The 24,552-nt window shown below is 42.7% G+C and overlaps 1 protein-coding gene across 1 annotated transcript in view; it reads left to right on the top strand.

The window, feature by feature from the left end:
* ESR2 (estrogen receptor 2 (ER beta)) overlaps positions 1-12,954 on the top strand; it is a 42,342-nt gene extending 29,388 nt beyond the window's left edge. Inside the window, exons 5-9 of the mRNA XM_010289965.1 lie at positions 726-1,025; positions 6,068-6,206; positions 9,269-9,402; positions 10,999-11,173; positions 12,765-12,954. Of these exons, the coding sequence (XP_010288267.1) occupies positions 726-1,025; positions 6,068-6,206; positions 9,269-9,402; positions 10,999-11,173; positions 12,765-12,954 (938 nt within the window). The remainder of the gene's footprint in view (positions 1-725; positions 1,026-6,067; positions 6,207-9,268; positions 9,403-10,998; positions 11,174-12,764) is intronic.
* Positions 12,955-24,552: the final 11,598 nt, after the last annotated feature.

Here is a 24,552-nt window from a genome sequence, read left to right as displayed (position 1 = left end):
ACTCTTTCCATGGCAGCTATGCAAGAACAAATAACAGTGGTCCCACCAATAACACTGACAGAATTAGAGAACGTTTGGGCTTGTCAGAATGAACAATAAATTAATTCCAGGAGTTTGAAGGGCTGCTCTTTGCAACGGCAATAGCATTCTGCATGTAGGACTCCGAACAGGGGGCTTACTCCTTATAGTTGTAGCTATCTGAATTCACTTTGGGGAAACTGCTGCTGGCTTAATGGGACATAGGGAGAAAATGGGTTGTATCTCAGTAAGCTGAACACCCAGCTAGCAGTGAGACCCAGCTGTGCTTCTGGCTGAGGTATTCACTCTGTATCATGGCCCAGACTCAGAAGTCTTTTATTCCCCCAGTTTACATCTAAAACAGAATTTACAAACAGCTATCTTTATTTGCATTTTAAGACCTGATTTATGTCTTTTTGATGTCAATGGGAATTTTCCCATGGACTTTTAAAGAGAGTTAACTGAAGTTCAAAACTAAACATTTTTTAACATTATTTTTTGTTTAGTAGAATAAACAAAAACCTCAGCTGAAATCAGTGGAAACAAAGTTAAGTCAATGCTGAATGCTCTAGAAATTCAGAAACTTGATGATCAATATTAGAACATCGAATATTAAAGGGTTTTTCCCCTTCTCCCCAAACACTTGGCTTTATATAATGCAACACAGAGAAAAATACTTCAATGCAATCATGTGCTTCTCTTGTCAGGCTCAAGAAGAGAACGTTGTGGATATCGGATCCTGCGCCGCCATCGTAATTCAGAAGAGCAGGTGCATTGCATTGGCAAAGCTAAGAAATACAATGAGACGGCAACCCGCGTAAAAGAGATCCTGCTCAGCACAGTCAGTCCAGAGCAGTTTGTTTTAACACTACTTGAAGCGGAGCCTCCCAATGTGTTGGTGAGTCGTCCCAGCAAACCATTCACGGAGGCCTCCATGATGATGTCCCTGACAAAACTGGCAGACAAAGAGTTGGTTCACATGATTGGTTGGGCCAAAAAAATTCCTGGTAAGAATGTCAATCTGGTTTTTGTTTATTTTATTCAATGCTTTTACCATCAATGTGTCATTCTCTACCCTGAAATAATAGCACAGCACAGTAAATGTGTGGTATGAAAATCTTAAGCATTTTATCCTGTAAAGTAACGGACAATTTATTGCTCTCAGTAATTCACCCGGATGTATTTTGATTTAGACAATGACCTAGCCCATAATTTGCTATCTGTTGTTAATCAAATACTTGTTCATTTTGCTAAAAAGCACAGTTGGTGTTGCATGTAATTTCTACCTCATCAACTATAAATACCTGGTTAATCGGATTTAGAAAGTTCATTAAAAGGGGTATCAACTAGATTGCTATAAGAAAGAATTTAAGACCAAATTCTTTGCTTGAATCTTGGTAGAAGGTTTCTAATACAGTTGATGAAAAGTGAAGTGTGTCCAAGCACTGAGTGTCTGCAATTGCTTCAGTTGACATAGTTGCTACATAAGAGCATCAAATTGCGAAGTGGCGCATAGTGTTGACCTCAGAATTATTGTGCACTCTGCTTCAAAACAAAAATCAATAAGGATGCTTTTGGTTGTTGGTAAGACAAAGAGCATGCACTGAAGTACAACTACATGTGTTATTGCCTTGAATGTCTCAAATGAGACCCCAGTATCGTGGTAAGGTACTATTTCACTTCTTACAAACTAGAAGCGGTGAGCATTTGCAGTTCCTTCTCCATGAAGCACCCATGATTGAAACAGTCAGAATAAAGAATAAAAGCCAGAATAAAAGCAGCCGGTGCACAGAGAAGATAAGATAGATAGTTGGCAAAGTTGTGCAGAAAAATTTGCTGGCTGGCATTGACTAAGCCACACACTGTGGCCCTTTAGCGAGAGCTGAGGTGGCCAACTAATAATAGTGAGCTGAAAGAAGCATCGAATAATTGATAGATGTAGAGCAGTATGGTTCTTAATCCTCAACTTCAGATATCGTGCTCCGCTAGAATTGATCCCTACGGCTGTGCTGACCTCGCATGGCTAATATATTCTCCAGTGCATTTGGTAGTCCGAACCCCATGTCCATCAGGACTGAGGAGCCAGTGCACCACAGCTCCTCTCGGATTTTATGCTGAAGGCAACCAGAGCATGCTGGTGCGTGCCCTCGTCTTGTCACACTTGTGCAGTATAAACAGCACTGGCTGCTGCTTGCATACACACCTAGGAAGATGTGACAGTAATCCTTATGCCTAGAGAAACACTGAGCGTGTACATGGTACAGGAAACAAGCTTGGTGGAGAATATTTCGTATAATCCTTAAACTAAGAATTTAGGATAAGGGAAGCGTATCCTATGTCAGATCTAGTTGGAGTGGCTGAAGGTGCTACCAAGCTCCAGCTGCTGGACCACATCTCCTAGTTGCAGATTACAGTCGTCTCCACAGCTCAGCCACCGTGTTGGAGGGTTCATGTGTGATAGTTTTAGGGTGTGCAAATTCCAGGTCAGCTGCTAAGTGGCTGGGGAGGAGATGCTTGCACAGCATGAGCATCTTAAACCACGCTAACCATTTGCAAAGTGATAGTGTTTTTGCTGCTAATGTGGAATGTTTTAAACTGAGAGCCCGAATCTTTAATCCTTATTTTTCCTGATTTAAGAAACTTTGAAAATAACTGTAAAGTAAATAACCATAACTAGGGGTTAAGTGGTGTCTATTGCTGTAATTTCTTGTCTGATCAGAAAAACTTGATTAAAAGGTACCTTTTCAGAGGACTCCATATAGTTATGTTTATCCAGTAGGAAGTGAATTGTGAAAGAAAACCACAGAAAGTCTTAGAAAACAACCTCATTTTAAGCAATATTTGAATGTGAAAAAAACCCCAACATTGTCCATTTTCTGTTTGTTCTTAATTTCTATTTTTTAAAACTATGTTAGCTTTTTTTAAAAAAACAGCCACAAACCCAAAACCTCAGCCAGTTGAGATTATTTTTTTTTTTTAATTTTTAAAAAGATCCGTTCCCAAGCCAACCCTAATTTTGACATTGATCACCTTTAGTTTCTTTTCAACACCTATCAGAAATAAAAACTTTTCTTGGCAATAAGAGAACTGTACAAAGAAAAGCCACTGAAGCAGTCAAACCCCTTCAAAACAGTTCCTGGGAATATTGACACTTTATCATGTATGTTTGTTTTTTCCGATCACTCCTGTTACACAGAACAGAAGCAAACACCATTTTAGAACAATGCCAGAAATAGATGTGATGTTTAATATGTACTTAATTATAAGTAATATTGCCATATTACATGGTAGTTAGAGCATTTACTTGAATGTGGATTTATTTATTTGTTCCATTAAAATAACTGTGATGGCTAAAGCTTAGGGGACAGAATTTCAGTTGCCAAAAACTCTTGCCTGAAGTTAATCAGCTAGATCCATGCTCTGCTTCCTGGAGGTAAGGTCTTAGAAAAAAACCCCAGAGTTCTTGAATAATGGCACAGTGAACAGTAATTTTACTTTCTGTAAAGCTGAATATTTGCTTTTGTATAGCTGGGTAAGAAGCCCATTTTTCACCTCTAAATTATTATTGGACATTATTTTGCCACTCACTGAAAGTGAAATAAAATCTTTTTATTTTTCCACATAGATGCTGATGTTAACAGTAACTTTTTTGCCTAAGTAGGAAAGATAAATGTTTATATTTTATTTTTTTCCATATTTAATGGCCTCATTTCATTATGAATTTTACTCTGTGACTGTATTTTTGCCTGTACTTTCAGCTTAATGATTGTGTTTTTGTTGTTGCTCAGTAAAACAGGAAGACACCTCGATTTTTTTCCTTCTGAATTCCAAGTATTTTAATTCTAAGTTGTCAGATGGCAGAACATGACTTCTATAATTGCTTTTTACTTTGTTGACCTAGTCAAAGAGAGTTGAACACGGTTCATAGCTGAACCTGTATTGCTGATCAATGGGATGTTGTCATAATATTGACATTTGGATTCATTATGCAACCTGGTGTGTCTTTGGCTAGTTACTACACATCTTGCGTGTCTTAGCAATTTCTAATTAAATGATCAGGTGTAGAGCACACAGTTTAAAGGACACGTACTACAGCCATAGAAAAACAAGCAGTTTAATGTATTCCACAGGAAGAGAAGTAGGACTACTGACACTGCAGTGGAAGCTGTGGTGGTGATGTGCTGTCCTCCAGCTTTAAAGCGTAAGGTAGGAAAAGGAAAGGTATAGTCCTTCTAACAGCTGTGCTCAATAGTCATAAATCGTACTGCTGGTGCTGATAATGTGTGTTTAGCAGATGACATCCAGGATAAATCTGGACCTTTAAGTATCTGTAGATTGAAGGCTGGGACTTGGTCTGACATCTCGCTCAAATGAGATAGCTTGTAAATCCAATAACTGGTTGTTCATGCTAGAGAAATCAGCACACACCTGTGTAAATGTTTATTTAAATAAACTTCTGAAATGTCTTTGGGTTGTTGTTTCCTGTGAAACTGCCCCTGTTAGTTTATACTATTCACACTTCTGTGATTATTTTTCTAAAAGCACCTTTAAAATTATGAGTGTGTGTCTGGCAGATAATCTGTTGTTGGCTGTGAGTTCTGCAGTAAATTCTGTGACAGCGAAATCCAGGAGGGAAGGTACCGCTCGTAGGCTCCTGTTTACTCTTCTAATAAAATAAAGAGCAAGGCTATCGATTTTGAAAGGCAGCACTTCCAGCAATGATAAGAGAGAGCGTGCGTTACGCTGTTTATGTCAACCTGGGGCTGTCACCGACTGTCTTCAGCCTACTAGTTTAATAAGATTAAAATACATGGAGCATTTGTATAAATTACTGACAGATTCTTTGACAGCGCAAACATACTGTGTGTATTTTAAGACCTCAGACAACTGGCAAGAATTACGAGAAACCTGTCTCCCGTGGCCAGGCCGTGTAATGATTTTTTCACTATGCAGAGTTGTAGATACCAACTCGTCTAAAAATGAAGCACCTTTGCTAAGAGACCTATCTAAAGCAGCTCTGCTTTGAAAATTGTTGCCTGATCTTGGTTTTGAACACAGCTATGGTTTGACCACCGAACTAGTTGTCATCGTAGCTGTGTTTATTCCTTGACTGAGCAGTCTGCTTTCCCACTTGCATTTTGATAATTCACACTTCTTCTGTTTTATGTGGTTTGGTTTTTTTTTTTTTGTATGTGTGTTAATTTTATTTCTCTTTATTTGTCTTCTATGTGTCTCTTTTCCCCAGTTCTTTTTGCAGGGGAAGGGAAAGGGAGGGCAGCGACCGTCTCTCCTTTCTGGCTGAGTTGCAGTGCTATCTGATGCCTTGCTATAACTTCTGGAGACAAGGAAATGCTGGAACAGGCTTATGCACAATCACATTAATTCTGTTCTTGCTTCTAGGATGCTGTGAATGGAGGCAATAGAGACAATAATACCTTCACCAACTACCCTTGTCTTTTTTTTGGGGGAAAGGATAAGGACGGGCATGGGTCAACATGTCATTTACAAAGGGGCTGATAACACAGAGGCACCAAGATGTGGGTTCTTTCACAGTTACCCAACAAGCCCAGAAACATGCCTGAGTTACGAGATTAAAAAAACCCTGCAAGCAACAACCATATGTGTTCTGGGGAAAGAACAGACTGTTTTCTTAGGAGTCCTCTGCAGTGAAATGCAGTAATCTCTGGCAAATGTGTGTGTCCCAAGTGATTCCCTGGTGCCTCTCAGGAGGCTGTGGGACCATCATCTAAAGAGGTTCCCAAGCATAAGGCAGGTCCTCTGCAGTCACTTGAGTTTCACCAGCTGTATCGGAGTAATTGCACTTGAACATCACTCTGCTTTATTTCAAATGTTTGGTGGAAGATTTGAAAGTGATAATAACAAATATTTATGTTCCTATTTGAGATGGCAGCATGGTCCTTCTGATGTCAGCCCTTTTCTGGCTTTCTTCACAACCCATAATTCTTTCTGTTTCTCATATACTCAGTAGTCTTTACAAAACAAAGAAATAAACAGATTGATTTATTTTATGCTATTTTCATCATTTTAGGCTTCATTGATCTCAGCCTCTATGACCAAGTAAGACTCTTGGAGAGCTGCTGGATGGAAGTTTTAATGGTTGGTTTGATGTGGAGATCAATCGACCATCCTGGGAAATTGATTTTTGCACCAGACCTTGTACTAGACAGGTAAGAGAAATAAACTTCTTGAGAACATTTCATAACATGTTTGGAGGTGGGGTGAATGGTAAGAGGAAGAGGATTAAATATGGGAGATGCTTTTAGTAGTTTATCTAACAATATCCTTTACTTGTATTTGTAACAATAACGTCCTGAGGTTCCACATCCTCACAGGGGCTTAAGGAATGCTAAGCATAAACAGTATTGTTGAACTTGCCAGTTCCTTAATTCCTGTAGCATGTGACAGTGTGAAGTTTCTCTGTATTTTTCACATCTTTTGCTGGTTTGTTCCTTTTGGTCTGGGTCTCTAGATGCTGAAACTGTAGATACATCAACACAATGCACTACATTCTCAATTTCTTCCAGCTGATAGATTTCCTCTCTGCCTCCCCACCCCCAAAGCAGACATGGTGTCAGGCCGTTCCACTCCCCCTCACCCCAAAGCAATGGTGTCAGGCCATATTTTCATTATTTTAAGTTGATTTACTACCTGTTTTTCTTCCTTCCCCTAGTTCAGACTTCATAAATAACTAACTATAATAATGAACATTGCAGCACTAGTCAAAAGGGATTAAAACAACCCTAGCTTGCTTTTTAATACTAAGGTGTTTTTCAAGCTAAAGCAGGGTGTTTGCAAGATTAAAAATGATTTCTCTATAACATCATGTACCAGCAGGTAAGAATATGGATTAGTAAGGGTGTTTTTCTACAGGACCTTAGAAGGATTTGACCTGGGCTTCACATTGGTAAAAAGTCAGGGAAACAATCTGCTCTCTTGGGTAGGTTTAAAATGCATCTTAACCTTTTCAACCTGGGGAAATTCAGACCTGTACCAGTTCTGTGGCTTTAGCTGAATAATAATCATCACCATAGATACAGAAAGCAAAATGGGTTAGTAAGAGAAATAAATTTAATTTATAAAAGATACAAAATTGTATTGGGTCTGGCTGGGCTGGAGTTAATTTTCCCCATAGCAGCCCTCATAGTGCTGTGCTTTGTGTTGGTAGCTGGGAAGGTGGTGGTGACACGGCGGTGCTTGGCTCCTGCTGAGCAGTGCTGGCACAGCGCAAGGCTGTCTCTCCACTATTCCCCTCTCATCAGCAGGCTGGGGGTGGGCGACATCTTGGGAGGGGACACAGCCAGGACACCTGTCCCAAACTGACCAAAGGGATATTCCATACCGTATGACATCTGCTCAGCAATAAAAGCTGGGAAAGGCGAAGGAAGGTGGGGGGCGTGCATTGTTTACCACGTTTGTCTTCTGGAGCAACCGCTATGCGTACTGAAGCCCTGCCTCCCGGGAAGTGGCTGGGGATCGCCCGCCGGGGGCGTGCATTGTTTACCACGTTTGTCTTCTGGAGCAACCGCTATGCGTACTGAAGCCCTGCCTCCCGGGAAGTGGCTGGACATCGCCTGCTGATGGGAAGTAGAGAATAAATCCTTTGTTTTCCTTTGCTTCCACACACGGCCTTTGTTTTTGCTTTTTAAACTGTCTTTATCTTGACCCATGAGTTTGGTGGGGTTTTTTCCATCTTATTTTCTCCTCTCCCTGTCCTGCTGAGGAGGGAGTGATATAGTGTCTTGCTGGCACCTGGCATCCAGCCAAGGTTAACCCACCACAGAAATAAATTATTATTTACTCATACAAAATTCAATGCAAGGACATGCTGCATTGTTCAATGCAATGCTAAGAAATTCCTGAAAATGTACGATACATTTAGTTCCTCATGAGCTAATATGTGCTGAATAGTGTGCGCTTATTTGATGCATTCCTTCATGTCCACACGACGCAGCAGAGTGGGAGCTAGCAAGCATCTGTCCATGCTGTGATTTTATTTTTTTTTAAGAAGACATGCGTATATGAAACTGGTCTGTAACTTGATTGGTTTTATCTTAGCTGAAGTTCAGATACATTTCCTACATGATCTTTGTAGACAAGCACTTCTCTGATGCTTGTGTCTTTGTTTTGAAACTGGCAGCTGCCTGTCCTTCTCCAAAACTTAAAATTCTCTGTTGCTACGAGGAACACTGGAAACCGGGCAATATTCGGGCAGCTGCCTTTCTGCAGGCATTACTTGCTGCACCTGGTTACCTGCTTGTGCCTGCCTTGCAGCCTGAAGGCTCAGCGCCTTCCTCTTGGGAACCAGTAGAGGAGTAAAGTTCTTTAATTCTCCTGCACTGCTGTGCTTAAGTCCATCTCATCTTAAAAACATTACAGAGAAAAAAAATCTCGTAATCCAGATGATAGATGGAAATATCCCTTTGAATACTGTGTCGCAGTGCTTAATTACTTTTTTAGTCCAGTACAGGTTAAAAAAAAACCTAACCCAAAACCAGGAACAGTAACTTCAGTGTTTTGAAATTTGCTGCTGCTTAATTTTAAACTCATTGGAATGGCTTAGGGTTGTTTGGGTGTGGTTTTTTTTAGATCAGAAAATGGGACCATTTCTAATATACAAAATGGAGAAACTTACATTCAGTAAACACTTGCAGACTTAAAAATAACCAAACCACAAAACCATCAAAACAACAAAAAAAATCTATTTACATTTGAACACCTTCAAAGAAAAAGGTGCTGGGCGATGGAGGTAGAAGTTGTTTTATTCTTTAAAAATGTCCAAGAAACTTATTTTAGGGGGTCTTTCTTATTCACCAAGTCCTGAGGCCTCCATCAGGTACAAACAGTGATACAATCAGTTGTGGTGTTAACTCCTTGTGAAAAAAAATTTGGAAAATTATTCAAGGTGGTACTGTGCCCTGCACTGCAGAGTTTCAAACCGGTTTTCCAGAATTATACTGACTGTGAGGTTAGCACCTCTTACAGAAATATGGTCATACTTACCTGTGGTCAACCCTGCATATGCTTTAAAGAGAAAATCAGTTTTTTAAAGGTGCTGACCTTTATACCAGTGTAATTTTCAATTTAGATTTCATGATAGAACCTTTTGAATTCTCCCAAAGATGAGATGGATAGGCATTTTGCAGCCTCCTTTGTGTTTTGACTTTCATCTGGCTGAGTCAGAGTTCCTTAATTCTACTTTTTTGGTAACATTTTGAATGTGTTTCCATAGGGACGAGGGGAAATGCGTGGAGGGAATTTTGGAGATCTTTGATATGCTCCTGGCCATGACCTCGAGGTTCCGAGAGCTGAAACTGCAGCACAAGGAGTATCTGTGTGTCAAGGCAATGATCCTCCTCAATTCCAGTGAGTACGCAGTTGACTCTGATGCTCACCAAACTGTACTTTTTATTTCAAGGGTGGCTGGGAAATCAGCCTCTAAAAATGGCAGAAATATCGAATGAGATAAAGCCGTTGAAAGAGAACAATAGAAAAGAACTTCTAACTGTCAGATTGTAAGGATTTTTGCTCAAGAAACTTCTGAGCTGTATCACTTGCTGGATTTAGGGGCAATGACCTGTTGTAAGAATTCCATGAAAGATCCAAAGTCTGAAAGCTTCTCACAAGGTGGGGCTCATGGCCCAAGCTGCGGGTATGTCCTTTTCAATGAGAACTTCTGCTCGTATCTCTGTGGATCCTGTTCATGTGTAAACTTGCTGTACAGCTCTACAAACCTGTCCTTAATTCTGGTAAAACTAGTTACTTAACTAAGTGATGATTAATTGGTCTTAAATGTTCCTATTTAATGGTAATTAATTGGTAGAAATGATCGAAAGTACTCAACAGTTCTGCAAGTTCAATTTCAGGATAGCAGCTTTGCTTTGCAGCCTTTGACACAAGACAAATATGAGTGTATGTTTGCTACTTTGGGGTAGTCTGCAGTTAAATAATTTTATCCTCCAGAATATTTTGTAATTAATGTTGTCAAAAAAGTCCAACAAGAAAATAACAGGTAACTATTTACATCTACTCTTTTCAGCAAGGAGCTGCTGTGTGATTCTCAGCCCAGTTCTGAAGGGGAGTAGTCCAGCTGTTATCCCACTTGTTTATAGATGGATACCATTATTTCAACAGAAAACAAAAGCTGTTCTTTTTTTCTTAAAAAACTCCACAACAACCAACCAACAAACAAAAATATTCATCAACCGTATTTTCTTCAAAGCCTCAAAGCTCAAAAAATCTCTCCTTTCACCTCTCCCTGCTCTCCTTTCTTGTAAAAGTTTATCTTTTACTCCTAATTTTCAAGGTGTTCTGGAACTCTGTCCTTCCATAAGCATCTTTGGGAGGATTCCCCCCCATTCCCAGGTCTCTTCTGCTCTATCAATAATGTCTTGTGTGTTTCCAGACACTCCTAGTGGTGATTTCTTCTCTTCCCTTTCCATACCCCCATCCCCTTTTTTTGCTTTTGCTGACTTTTAAAGTTTCTCACTGTAGGCAAGTGCTGTATTATGGCACCCTTAGTGAGCTGAAGGGAGAGCACAGCAGGCTGGGTCTATGAACAGTGTCTCTCACCATGTTCTTCTCCCTCCCTGGGGTATAAAGGTTTTTTTTCAGCAAGACAGGATTGGAGCAAGCATAATGCTATAATCCATAATAGTTACTATACTACAAGGTACAGAGTGATTCTCTGGACTGAAAGGCCTATGTCCAACATGTTGTCTTGGGAGGATTTGGGAGAATTACTCAGTTTGCAAATGATATGGCCGTTAAATTTTGGCAAAGAAATGCAAGTCGAAGCTTGGCATGGCACATAGAGCATCATTTGTACAGTCACGGGGGAATGGTTCAAGAAATGTATTTTCTCTAATCCTGCTGAAATATGACATCAGAAAAAAAATCCCCTGTCATAGCTCTTGTTTCTTCCTCATGAGCAGGGAGTATTTCTGTCTCTTCTCTCGTTAGGCATGTTTCCCTTGTCAGCAGATGAACCTGAAAGCAACAGGAAACTGCATCACCTGCTTAATGTAGTCACAGATGCTTTGGTGTGGGTTATTGCAAAGAGCGGAATCCCCTCGCAGCAGCAGACAACTCGTCTGGCCAATTTGTTGATGCTCCTCTCTCACGTCAGACACGCAAGGTGAATTTTACAGGTGTATGAAGACGTAAGGTGTCGTCAGTGTTTGTTTATTACAGCAACAAAGCAAGGCTTGAACTCCAGAGCACTCCTGAGGGAATCCTGGTACTGCTCTTCATCTCTGTTCATTGTAAGGCTTTCCTTGCTGACACTACTTAAACAGGCGATATACTCAAGCGCTTGCTGGGACTTAGAAATGTTGCGTTGATATTAAAATGCTCTCTTAACTGAATTACATAATGAGCAATTTAATATATCTGCCTGAAATGTTTAATAATAATAACAACACAAATTCAGCCTTTAAAAAAAAAAAAAAACCACCCAGCCATCAAAACTCTTCGGTCCAAATTAGAAGTCTTTTTCAAAACTGAGCTGCAGTGTGGGGTTTGGTGGAGCAAAGCGTACTTTGTGTGCCATGCTTATTCCAGGCCACATTTGTTGCCTTTTATTTGGAATCACAGCATTTTTGCCAAGTGACTTGTGCTACAGCGATGCCCCATGGGAAGCAGCTCCTCTGCTCGTTGCCAGTTCCTGGACCTCCTTGAGCTGCTCATCTTTGCTTGCAGTACAACAGGGCCCTACAAACAGATGCTTTAATTTTCAGGCTGTTTATAATTTTAAATTATTACCCCGGAGCTGATCTATTCGCAGGGCTGTCTTATGTCTTGGCTTTGGGCTGTGTGTACAGGGAAGATGGTCCTGGGACCAGGCTGGAGCATGCAAAGGAGAGATGAGCATATCTGACTTTGGGTAGGGACACTGGAAGAGGGACAGCCAGCTTTGCAAGAAGCTTCCTGGGAGAGCAGGTGGCAGCGGCAGGACCTGACTGCTGAAAGGCAGCCTTTAACAGCCAGTTTGTGAACTGGGCGTGAGTTTAAGAGCTGGCCTACAGAAGCTACAGCACCAGCCAGAGCTGAACCCAGCTGAACCCCACCCACAGCTCTGATGCACTGCTGTCACCACTGTGGTGTGACACTGCATGACAGCATCGCAGGAGCTTTTGGTCTGGCATGGCATGAAGAAACATTGTGAATATTTGCAAAATTTTTATATTTTCTTTTTAAACAAGAGGTTTTATGCTGTGCCTGCCTGTTACTGCATAACAAAAAAAATTACTTTTCCAGCCTGTAGCCATCTGCAAGATCTGACACTGTACGTGCAGAGAGGAAACAAACTGCTTGAAGTTAGCCAGGGTAGTGTGGACTTCCTACTCAATCGAGCAGGAGAGGCAGGTAGTTACTAGACCTACGGATTGTAAATTCCCTCTCTGTATAAAGCTGCAGTGTGGGGGGCCTCCCACGTTTACAGCATTGGAGAGGTTTTCTCTTTGATTTCAGTAGGGTCAGTATGTCTGTGTTATTTTCTGAAGTCCGTTTATGTGGTGTAAAATAAATTTGGGTTCTCTAACTAGTAAAACAGCTTTAAAGTATTGGGATGTTGTTACTGTTGATTGTGATAAGTGATCTCAGGGACTACAGCAGCTAAATCCTCTTAAGTCCTAATGAAAAAGAACTCTCTTGAAGCCATGAGTGTGTTTTCCTTCTCTGCACTGTTGGACCCAGATCGCTGACTTATTTTCTCTTCTCCTTCACAGTAACAAGGGAATGGAGCATCTCCTGAGCATGAAGTGTAAAAATGTGGTCCCAGTGTATGACTTGCTGCTGGAGATGTTGAATGCGCACACTCTCCGAGGCCAAAGGAAGTCCCCAGTCACACATCCCGAATTTGGCCCATTGGAACAAATGGAGACCGGAGACAGTCTGCGAAACGGGGCAGCCCAGTAATTCTGTCGAGACCTGGAAATGAAGCTTGTTCAAAGCTATGGGAGAAAACAAAGCTGCTGTGATGGGACTGCTGAAGTGTGACCAAGTGCAAGTCCTCATCTCTTTTAGATTTGCACATCGGTATCTTGGGAAAGGCTTGTGGGACGCACACCTCTGTCCGTGTTTCTGACGTTATAATAGCTGCACTTTTACAGTGCCTTTTCTGAGACTCTTCAAAAGCACCTTATGAAATTAAGCCTCAGAACAGTACTGCGAGACAGGAAATTACTGCCTCTCCTTTTCAGAGGCAGGTGAACTGTGAGACAGAGATAAAGGGCCTGGTTTGAGATGACAGAAGCCTGTGTCAGGACTAGCAGTGAGCACCTAGGTCTCCGTCTCCCAGACCAAGGCTTTTAAGCACTGACTAGATGATCTCCCCTTTTAGCGTGAGATTGTGTGAAATGCGGAGCAGCGTCGTTTGGGACAGATCCGCTTCCCTGTGTGTGCTGGTCCCGGGGGAATACCTGCTTTGCAGCTGGTCTAGATAAGTGCCGAGATATGTACAGCGTAAAGGAGTTTCTTCTGTTCTTAAATATGCAATGGCTGCAAGGGCCTTCATTTGAAGGCCGTTCAGAATAGCTTCTAGGGCCAGTTCAGAGCCTCTTCAGAAATGTTAAATCAAGCTTAAGTTTGTATTTTGTGAGCCTGTTCTTAACACTCACGTTATTATCGTGTACAATTCTTCAGTGCTTTAAACAATGACCAAACTGCCTAGATATTTCAGTCAATGCTGACCTTTGAAATGTGTTTTGTCTGTGAGATTAACATGTTGTTTTATATATTTATTAATGATGTTAAATCTGTTATAATATTTAGGTACAAGAGGTTGCTCTGTGAACATGAACTGTTTGTGTTTGTATATAAGCTGCTAATCAGGGCTTGTGAAATCAGCTAGAAACAAACCATCTTCGCTCCCCTTCTGACTTGCATGTGGAATTATGTCTTGCCCACCCAAACCCTCTTGCAGGCGTCTTGCAGGGGGCAAGGCAGTGGATGGGAACCGCGGCCGGGACCTGCTTTTGCCTGCTGCCCTCAGGGTTGCTGCTTGCTTCTTTTCAAAGCGCATGGCACCTTATCGTGTGGTTTTCATGTCTTGCATAGGATCCCTCTAAGAGCAGAGGGTGATGATGGTCCTGGTACTTCGTTTGCTTCGCAAGCGTGATGACTTGTTTGAATTTCACTGCAGACGTGGGTTTAAGTCCCCACGTTGTGCCGATTTCTGTATGCGTTTAAGCTGCGCTGAGAAAAAAACCCAAAGGAAATAGTCTGGTCGATGCCCTCAGCGAAGAGCAGGATGGCATCATTCATTCTGACAACTGCCAGTATCACATTTTGATGTGAGCTAGAATTGCTCATGGGTATGTTTAAATATAACACGTGTATGTTCTGGGTGTTTCAGGTATGGTGAAATTAAATTGGAATCACACCAAAAGTCTGTTTTGAGCCACTAAGTCTTTTGGATTAGGGACTTTGATTAGTATGCCATTTGCGTACTCTGAATATTAGCCAAACCTTTGATCTTGGTGTTTTTTCAAAGCCAAGGACAGTATTTTTTATAGGAGGAGCATAACGAGTTTTCAGTGAGTTACACAAATCTATTGTCTTGGTTTGATCTTGTATTATATCAGATGCTGCTGATGGTCTAAATTTTTACTAGCTATCTTTTTACTGTTTTTAAGAAACTGTAGTCTAGCAGTGCCCTTCTAAAGAAGTGTAATATTTACTATGGAAAAGGGAAAAAATGTGAGTACAGTTTGGAATTCATTGGTACTTTCATTTTGAGGGAAGTTTTGCTGTGAAACAGACATGTTTCAGTGTTTCTTGGGCTTGATTGCCTTCTGGCCTCAATGCCTGTTGTATTGTTCTTTTTCTGATTGTCCTTATCCTGTGTAATTTTTTTGTTTAATACAGTTTTTCAAAGAAATGTTTCTTTTTTTTTTTTTTTTGGTTGGTTGGTTTTCTTTAGAAGTGTTGAATCTGTGTGCAATCTTGAAACAAACTTCTTAAAAATAAGATGGGAAAAGTGGGTATAAATTGCAAAATTAACTTCTAAATGGAAATTTGTTCTGGATTGACTTTGTAAAAGGGCGACGCTGTAGATTTGTGCAACATGTTGTGATTCATATATGCCGTAGCTAGCACAGTGCAACTAGGAAAATGATGTGATTTTAACAGATACTTCTTGTCTTGTTGAACATCATTATATTAAAAGTTACTACTAGTGTTTTAAAGTGGGCAAAAGCCAATAGCTGTCGACTCTCTGGATTAATGCCGCTGTGTTCATACTGGGATAAGGAGAAGGTGTCTGTCTCTAAAACAGCGCAGTTTATAAACAGGGAGGGGTGGGACAAAAAGATTGACCAATGATGCCTCCATCTCTTGGAAGAGACGTTGGGTTTATCATGGGTCTGTATCCCACAGCCTCTCTCAGACGCTGCGCTCCTGGCGTGGAGCACGTCCACCTCCCTGCCAGGCCTGAGCAGAGCTGCCACGCTGCGTTTCAGTTTAGATACTGGGGGGTCCTTTCCGGTTTTGGCATGAATGAATTGAATGCTGAGGGGCTGTGAGGGCTGTGAGGAGGGGAGGGGAGCCCAGCTGGTTCATGGCTTTCCTTCACTGCTCTGCTGTACATCAGCTTCTGCTGCTGAGCCAGGACCTGGCCAGCGCTGGATGTTTCTGCTTGAAGAAATTATGCTGCAGTTCTGGGATGTTCACAGAGGAGAGCAAACTTGGTTCATGCAGGAGTGCCAGTTGCCATGGATTTAAAAAAAAAAAAAAAAAAGAAAGAAAAGAAGTCTGAACTTTTCCTTTTGTGTGCTGTTAAAATATTCCCTCAAGTCTGGAACCAGAACCAAACGGTAAAACAATCTTAATTTTTTTGAAAGAAATGTGCTAAGTTTTGGAGCATTTGAAGCAGATGAAATGCTTTGTCTCTAGGAATGTGAGACCTTTTCCACACCTCTCTCTCCTTGCAAATTACCCATTTGTAGTGCTGTCACATTGCCAGTCAGAGAGGAGAATATAAGGAAAAGATGCATTGGAACATTCTCCCGTCAGATAGTACCCAATGGGCTGGCTGCTCCTCTAAAATGTGTAGCAAACTAAGACAGGTAGCATGTAAAGATATTATTTTTCAATAAATATGCATATTTCCTTAATATGTTAATTCCTTACTGACTGAATGATCAATCTATACAGGGATCATTATGATGAAAGGAGAGCATCCCTTTCAGTGCTGCAACTTTATCTTTTCCTCCTGATGGCCTGTGGAGTATGGAAGACATTTGCTGTATTTGCATCATTAGAGTGGTTTAACAGAGCCTAAAAATGCAGTGAGCACCAAGAAAGTTGCCTCTTGGTCCTATTTGAGCTGTCACCAGCGATCAGCCTCTTCTGAGGTAAGAATTTTTGTCTTGTTTGAACTTTATCATAGAATCATAGAATGGTTTGGGTTGGAAGGGACCTTAAAGATCATCTAGTTCCCACCCCCCTGCCATGGGCAGCAGTACTTTCCATCAGATGGGGTTGCTCAAACCCTGTCCAACCTGCCCTTGAATACTTCCAGGGATGGGGCATCTATAACTTCTTGGGGCAACCTATGCTAGTACCTCACCACCCTTTCAGTAAAGAATTTCTTCCTGATATCTAATCTAAATCTGCCCTCTTTCAGTTTAAAACCATTAGCCCTCATCCTATCACTACAGGCTCTGCTAAAATGTCTGCCACCATCTTTCTTGTAAGCCCCCTTTAAGTACTGGAAGGCTGCAATAAGGTCTCCCCGGAGCCTTCTTTTCTCCAGGCTGAACCACCCCAGCTCTCTCAGCCTGTCCTCACAGCAGAGCTGTTCCATCCCCCTGATCATTTCTGTGGCCTCCTCTGCAGCTGCTCCAAGAGGTCCATGTCTTTCCTGTGCTGAGGGCTCCAGTGCTGGACACAGCACTGCAGGTGGGGTCTCACCAGAGTGCAGTAGAGGGGCAGAATCCCCTCCCTCGACCTGCTGGCCACGCGGCTTTGGATGCAGCCCAGGATACGGTTGGCCTTGTGGGCTGCGAGTGCACATTGTTGGCTCATGTCCAGCTTTTCATCCATCAGTACCCCAAGTACTTCTCCACAGGGCTGCTCTCCATCCTGTCATCCCCCAGTCTGTGTTGCTACTGGAGGTTGCCTCAACCCAGTTGCGGGACCTTGCGCTTGGCCTTATTGAACTTCACGAGGTCCATGTGGGCCCACCTCTCAAACCTGTTAAGGTCCCTCTGGATGGCATCCCTTCCCTCTAGAGTATCACCCACACCACACAGCTTCGTGTCATCTGAAAACTTGCTGAGGGTGCACTCGATCCCACTGTCCATGTCCCCGACAAAGATGTTAAACAGCGCCGGTCCAATACCGACCTCTGAAGAACACCACTTGTCACCGGTCTCCACCTGGACATCGAGCTGCTAACCGCAAATCTTTGAGTGCGACCATCCAGCCAAGTCCTCATCCACTGAGTGGTCCATCTGGAAATCCTCATCTCTCCAATTTAGAGACAAGGATGTCATGCGGGACAGTGTCAAATGCTTTGCACAAGTCCAGGTAGATGACGTCAGTTGCTCTTCCCTTATCCACCAACACTGTAATCCCATCATAGGCCACCAAATTTGTCAGGCACAATTTGCCCTTAGTGAAGCCATATTGGCTGTCACCAGTCACCTCCACATTTTTCATGTGCCTTAGCATAGTTTCCAGGAAGATCTGCTCCATGATCTTGCAGGCACAGAGGTGAGACTGACTGGCCTGTAGTTCCCCAGGTCTTCCTGTTTTCCCTGTTTCCCCTTTTCCAGTCAGTGGGAACTTCACTGGACTGCCACAGATGGATAGTGGCCTAACAACTTCATCTGCCAGTTCCCTCAAGACCCGCAGATGCATCTCATCAGATCCCATGGACTTGTGCACCTTCAGGTTCCTTAGATGGTCTCGAACCTGATCTTCTCCTACAGTGGGCAGTTCTTCATTCTCCCACTCCCTGCCTTTGCCTTCTGCAACGTGAGCAGTGTGGCTTGAGCACTTGCTAGTGAAGACGGAGGCAAAAATTTGTGAGTACCTCAGCCTTCTCCATATCCCGGGTAACCAGGCCTCCCGTTTCGCTCATTGGGGGCAACAGTTTCTTTCACCTTCCTTTGCTGCCCAGTGTACCTGAAGAAACCCTTCCTGTTAGTTTTCATGTCTCCAGCCAAGTTCAGCTCCACCTGTGCCTTCGTTTTCCTGATCCCCTCCCTGCACTCATGGGCCAGATCCCTGTCATCTCCCCAGGATGCACATCCCTGCCTCCACGGCCTATACATTTTCTTTTTGTGTTTTATTTTGGCTAAGAGGTCTTGACTTAGCCAAGCTGGCCTCCCGTCGCCCCTGCCTGACTTCTGGCACATTGGGATTGAAAGCTCTTGCGCCTTAAGAAAAATGTCTTTAAATATCTCCCAGCTCTCATTTGCTTCCGAGGGCAGTTTCCCAAGGGATCCCACATACCAGCGCCCTAAACAGCCGAAAGTTTGCCTTTCCGAGGTTTAGGGTCCTGACTCTACTTTTCACCCATCTTGTACCCCTCAAGATTGAGAATTCTGCCAAATCGCTGCAGCCCAGGCTGCCTCCAGTCCTGACCTGGCAAAGTTTGGGCCCTGCTGTTTCTCCAGCAGCTGCCCGGGTGGCTGTAGTTCCCCTATGAGGATTGGGGCCTGCGAATGTAATTCAGAATTGCTTGCAAAAGACTCAAAATACATACGTATAAATTGGCGAGAAAGTTTGACGTGGACGCTCAGCCTGAGTGTGCCAAGTCTCACCAATGGCTGTGGCTGTGACGGGTCTTTGAAAGCTTTGGAGCCTGAGTGTATGGAAGCCAGGCTGAGCTTTTCCCATTAAGCTGGACCCAAATGGTTTTTTAAAAGTTGGCCCAGCGAGCCTGCTTTTCTGCATCCAAGGCTGTTCCTTTGTCCAAATAACAGAAAATAGCTGTGTGCTGATGAAATAGCTGCTCCTCCCTAGGATGTGCTTTAACCCAGATGTATTAAAAGTGCGGTTGTGATTATGGGTCCATTTCGATCTTAGCGCAGCGAGCACATGGCAAAGGCGGTGGCGCTCCCTCCCTTCCCTGCCCTCCCCACCAAGATAAGTGCCTGTGGGAGGCAGGTTGCTCTCACCTCGAGAGCTGACGTTAAAAACGAAGCATGGATTCACATGGCTTTGTCTGAGGTGCCTTAAAGTGAGCACAGTCTAAGGGCCTGTCACAGGACTTACTGTTTTATAAGGCTGAATACTGATCATATATATATATTCTATATATATATGTATCAATATATTCTGTCCAGTTCCCAGGATGGCAGAGTAGCTTATGACCCCTGTTCCTGGCTGCTGCAAGCAGGCACACTCAAGGACAGTCACCACCACAGCAGCTGCTTTTAGTCTCAGCCCCGCTGTAGGCTGCACCGTTTCTTTCAGTGGTGCTGGGTCCTGTGCTCCAAACACTCAGAGCTGGAAGTCATGGAAACGCCTTTGCTGCCGTCACCATTCGCCTCAGAAGAAATCGTTTGACGTTATTTATGTCCTGGGAGATGATGGTTCATCAAAGCAGTTAAGGATGTGGTCATCTTGTTGTGCTGACCCAGTGCCTAAACTAATACTAAACAGAGCATTGTCAATGGGAGTATGAAAAGCAAGTGGATTGCTAACATATGAAAGACAAATAGTATTTACATTCATCTTTCACAGTTTTACTACTGAGCTGATGTGTGGCGAGTTAAATGGCACACTGTTTCATAGCTAAGACTTGGTTTTATTTATGATCTGGGTATTTTTTAACTCTTTCCATCTTTACATGTAGGAGTCACCTACACTCCCCGTGCATTGTTGCGTGTCAGCGATTTCAGTTTAAGTAAGTGCATGAAGAAAACAAGGTTGCTACGGTAGAACAATGCCAACTTCTGCCGCTACTACTGCCTCAACAGGCAAAACTTTCTCCCCTCATCACATTACTATGTGCTAAGGAGCTGGCATAGCCATTAACAGTCCTTACCGCACGTTTTCCCCAGAATTTTCTGTTCCGAGTCCTACTTTATACATGGTTTTAGCTTCAATGTTTCACCCTTACTTCACATTAGGACTGAAATTGGTGCCTTTTAAAGTACCATATGTATGTTATACTAAAGAACACCACAACTCCTCCCTTGTTAGCTCTGTGAACTTACAGTAGTGGTCTGGTGACGTGCGTTTCATTCAGTTGTGGATTATTCTGGCTGAATAAACAGGTATAGTGAAACCGAAATGCACGGCTTTTTGGTCATTTCTTTCCTGTAGCTGAGCTCAGCCTGATTTCATGATCAGAGCGTCTGTAAGGTGTCTGATCCCGACCTCCGCAGTCCCTCCGCAAGCTGTGGGCCCACTGACTTTGTCAGGTACTGGATAATTAGGAGGTTTCCCAGCACCGAGTGCCTACGGAAGATGCAGGTTGTGCCTTGGTGTTTCAGGGAGCGCCGAATTTAACTGAGCGGGTTGTAATAAACAGGGAGTCCTCTGCTTCCCATGCCAGTAGAGCTGTTGTTGACAACTTTGGGGGGAGCGGGGGGTCAGGCAGAGCTGAAAACAGATTGAGGCCTCATCTCCCTGCCGAAGAAGTAAGCCTTCAACTCAAAACTCGTTTTGGCCTGGTTTCGCTCCTACACACAACGCACGTGCAAAGGCGCGCATGGACGCGCTTCCTCGCTATTGCTCTTGCCCTCTTCCATCTTTTTTTTTTTCCTTCACTAAACCCTAACAACCAACCCCGTCCTGAGCGAGAGGACGACACTCAGAAATTGGTGGGTATATATAATGACTTGTTTGAAGCAGACTTCAGTGTCAGCCTACAGCGCGGTGGTTAAAATCAACTAGAAGTAAATCTATTTAAAATAGGCTTGGGGGAAAAAAGAAACATTTAAGTTATTTTCCCAGACTTTTTTTTGGTGACATTTTGAGATAATTTCATGAAAGCTCCTCATTTTATATATTACATCAGCTCAACAATTTGATGTAACTGTACATAATGAAAGGAAATTGCAGGCTACGAAATTTTCTTTAGACCTTTTAACATTGTTCAAATTTTTTTCCCCTTGCATAGGTTCTTTAATGGCAGAAGAACTGAATATCATGTCAGCAACTGCCTGTTAGTTCTGGCAGAAAGGTTTGCATGGGCATTTGTGACAACCTGGCAATGAAATAATGGCTAGAGTTGGCTGACTTCTACAGACAGGAACTTGTATGAGCTCCATCCGAAAGTAATTGCTTTCAAAATACAAAATAACGACAGCAGAGGGAGAGAGGAGAGTGTGCGTGCCTGTGGGCGCCCAGAGGCCGGGAGGATCCATCCTTTCTCTGTGGATGCAGCCCCACTGCCAGAGCTGGGCTGCAGCTCAAGTCTGGTTCCGCAGACACAGCCAGGGAGCAGCGCGCAGGCTCACAGGCCGCGAAAGCTGCCGGGGCCGGAGGCGCTGCGGGTCCATGTGGCTCTTGGCAGGACGGAGCCCGGGCTCCACTGCTCGAGGCTGAGGTCGACACATCAGTATGGAGCTGGCATTATCTCAACCCCCTATTTGAGTGCACAGCATGGATGGAAATGACCTTACAGTACCACTACCAAAAAGTTCTGAACTGTAAGCTTTGTCTTTCCTTAACCATGTAGCTAACTTCGCAAGCTTAACTGCATCACAATTAAAGTATGAGTTTAGTTTAATATCCTGGAAATAAACCATACTTTTTTTGCCACCGTGGTAGGGAAGAAGCTGTTGGTTTGTGGTTCTCTGAATGTAAGAACGCAGAGCAACTTGCTTCATAAATGCCCCTGTCAGAACAGTGGTGACAATTGTAGAAAAGGTGGAAGAATTCACACAGAAATTGGCTAATTCCTGCAACCACACACAAAAATTCTTAAGTGTTCAACTTACTCTCGTCCTGAGCTCTCCTTGATGTGCACTTCCCCTCTCCAGCACTGCCCTAACTCCCAGTTTAGAAAATCAGTTACAGGGTAGGGAACTAGTTCAGCCTTTTGAACTAGTAGTAAGAATGAGTTGGTTTGACTTTGTATTCTTCCTCCAGGAAATCACAATCAGTTGCAAAGGAAAGGATCTGCGCCCTCGACACAGGCTCCACTTCTCAATTTGTAAACGCTTGCTCTGACAAGCAAGAGCGTGGTTATGCTGCTTCTGCCGCTGTTGCGTTAGCATGCAAGTAAGTTGACTTACACAGGAGTGGAAGGGAACATGCGGCTGGTTGCCACCCAGAAGACACACCGACAGTCCCTGCAGACATTGGCAAAACTTTAATGACAGTACTCGAACTGTACAACCGAGAAGCAATGGCAACGCTAACTGTACACACCGTTCCTCTAGCCATTGCCCAAGTGTCAGTTTCATTTTAAAAATGAAGCTTATAAAAACGCACAATTCTCTCCCAAGATACTGTACACTATTCAGCAGGTTAAAAACTGAAAAAATCTTTCATTAAAAAAGACATTACATTATTTGTATACATCAGGGATAGTCTATATCATCGTGTTCATCTAAAAAATATGTGCATTATAAACCATTTCCATGCAATGCAACAATTCCGTATCTCAAAAGTGGTATAAAAAGACAACACAGCAGTCCTAACCACTAGAACACTCTATGTAAAACAAAACAAATGTGCATTCTTTTATTGGATGTGTTAGATTAATAAAATACAATAACGAAGATTCAAAAAGATGTAGATTTGTTTGTTTCTGCCAAGTGACTACAGTACCAAGGAGATACAGGTAACGTGAAGCGTGTGCAGCAATCGTTTTAGGCAAAGTGCCTCTTCAACTGCTTGTTTGTCCCGCTAACTCAAGACAGACAGACTGCTGTGTTTAAGATGACTGTGATGTAGTTTCTGCATCTAATAACTCAGTATTCAATCACCTTGCAAGCTCAAGAGCACTGCACCTATAAAAGTGTATCTATTGCATCAAAGTATAAAGTGTGTTGCTTACAGTTAAAAATCTATAGAAAAATGTTTGTTTTCCGTATAAAAATGCTGAAATTTTGTCAAGATATACATTTTGAGAGGTGAAATTTAACACATTCCCATTTAACACACCGCAGAGAGTGTGTTCGGTATAACTGAAGATTCACGGGCTGCTTTCTAAGTTGGTGGAGGCCCATTGGTGTATAGCAGCATGGGATAGAAAGAACGGGCGAAGTTGTTTGCCTGGGTGCAGCTGTAGTCTTCCTCAGAAGATGGAATCATGCAAGCCAGAAGTAAAAGCAGTAGAAAGAACAATTGAAGAGGTACAGCTGCTCGTAATACACGGTAAAAGAAGGAGGGAGACCGAGGAATTGCTTGAATAGATTGTGGCTGGCTTTCACCTCTGAAAAGGAGAAAAAAACGGAGAGGGAAAAAAAAAAGAGAGGAGAGAGAAAAAGAAAAAAAAAAGGCACTTTAGAGTTTGAATTAAACAAGTTGTTGTAACTCCCTCTCTAGGGGGGTTCACACTACCCTTCCACGGCGCAGGGCTGCGTATCTACAGCAGAATGCACTGCACATTCAACACCTTAACTATAACTTGAAAGCATGCAAGAGTGCTCAGCGGGAAGCCAACTGCTGGTTTGGGTTTAGTGTCCTTACTACTGAAGAAGAAAATTTATCTGTAATAGCTTACATCAGCATGCTTTTACTCTATTTTCAGAATCAAACTTAAATTTTCCCAGGAGACAAACAAACCACTCTAAATACAGGTTGAAGTGTAAAGGAAAGGCACCATTCAGACTGATTAGGCTCTTCTCTGCCTTGGCATTACTGACAACAGGCCCTAATGTACTGGGAGTGAAGTTCTCCCTTTGTCCTTCACGGTCTGGTCGTAATAAAGTGGCTCTAAGCTGCAAGTTTCTTTGTCCAGGTACACTGGTGGAATTAAAGGAAGATTTAAAATGAAAATATTCCTCCATTTGGCACAAAAGTATCTTCTCAAGAGTAAAGACAAGCCAAGGTTGCGCATCGGTGCAGAGGTCCAGGAGCAGGAGTGCTCAAGGAAAACCACTCACTGAGTGCAGCCCAGAGCCGGTAGGTAGAGGAGATGCTGCAGGTAGGAAGAAACCCCTTCCACCTATGTCAATCTATAAGGAACAGCTGCCCAGGCTTCTGCTGGCACTCAGCTCACCTCCGCCATTTTCAACATCCTTCAAGAGATCAAGTTAATATAAAAATAATACCTTGTGCTGCTGCTTTTTTTGCCTTCTGCAGTTCTCCTTACGGTGATCTGTTGAGAGAAATAGCTTTTAATATCCAGGTTTCAGAAACTACAAAGACAATCTCTAAAGACAATTGTGGACTTTAGAGTCCTGTTGTAAATTCTGTAGTAAGGTACATGCATCTAAAAGGTAAAATTATTACATTTGAGGAACTTTCAGACTAAATATGTCAAAATATGATATATGCTGAGAGCAAAGTATTAGAAAAAAATACTTGCCTTGATCACACCAGGGCTGGATTTCACTGCAACCGGATTATAGACTCCTGAGTCCAAGTCATCTGGAACTA

The sequence above is a fragment of the Phaethon lepturus genome, unplaced genomic scaffold (genome assembly GCF_000687285.1).
Source record: "Phaethon lepturus isolate BGI_N335 unplaced genomic scaffold, ASM68728v1 scaffold15446, whole genome shotgun sequence".
NCBI lineage: Eukaryota > Metazoa > Chordata > Aves > Phaethontiformes > Phaethontidae > Phaethon > Phaethon lepturus.
The sequence above is the reverse complement of the archived record's forward strand: the minus strand, read 5'-3'. Positions and strand labels throughout refer to the sequence as shown.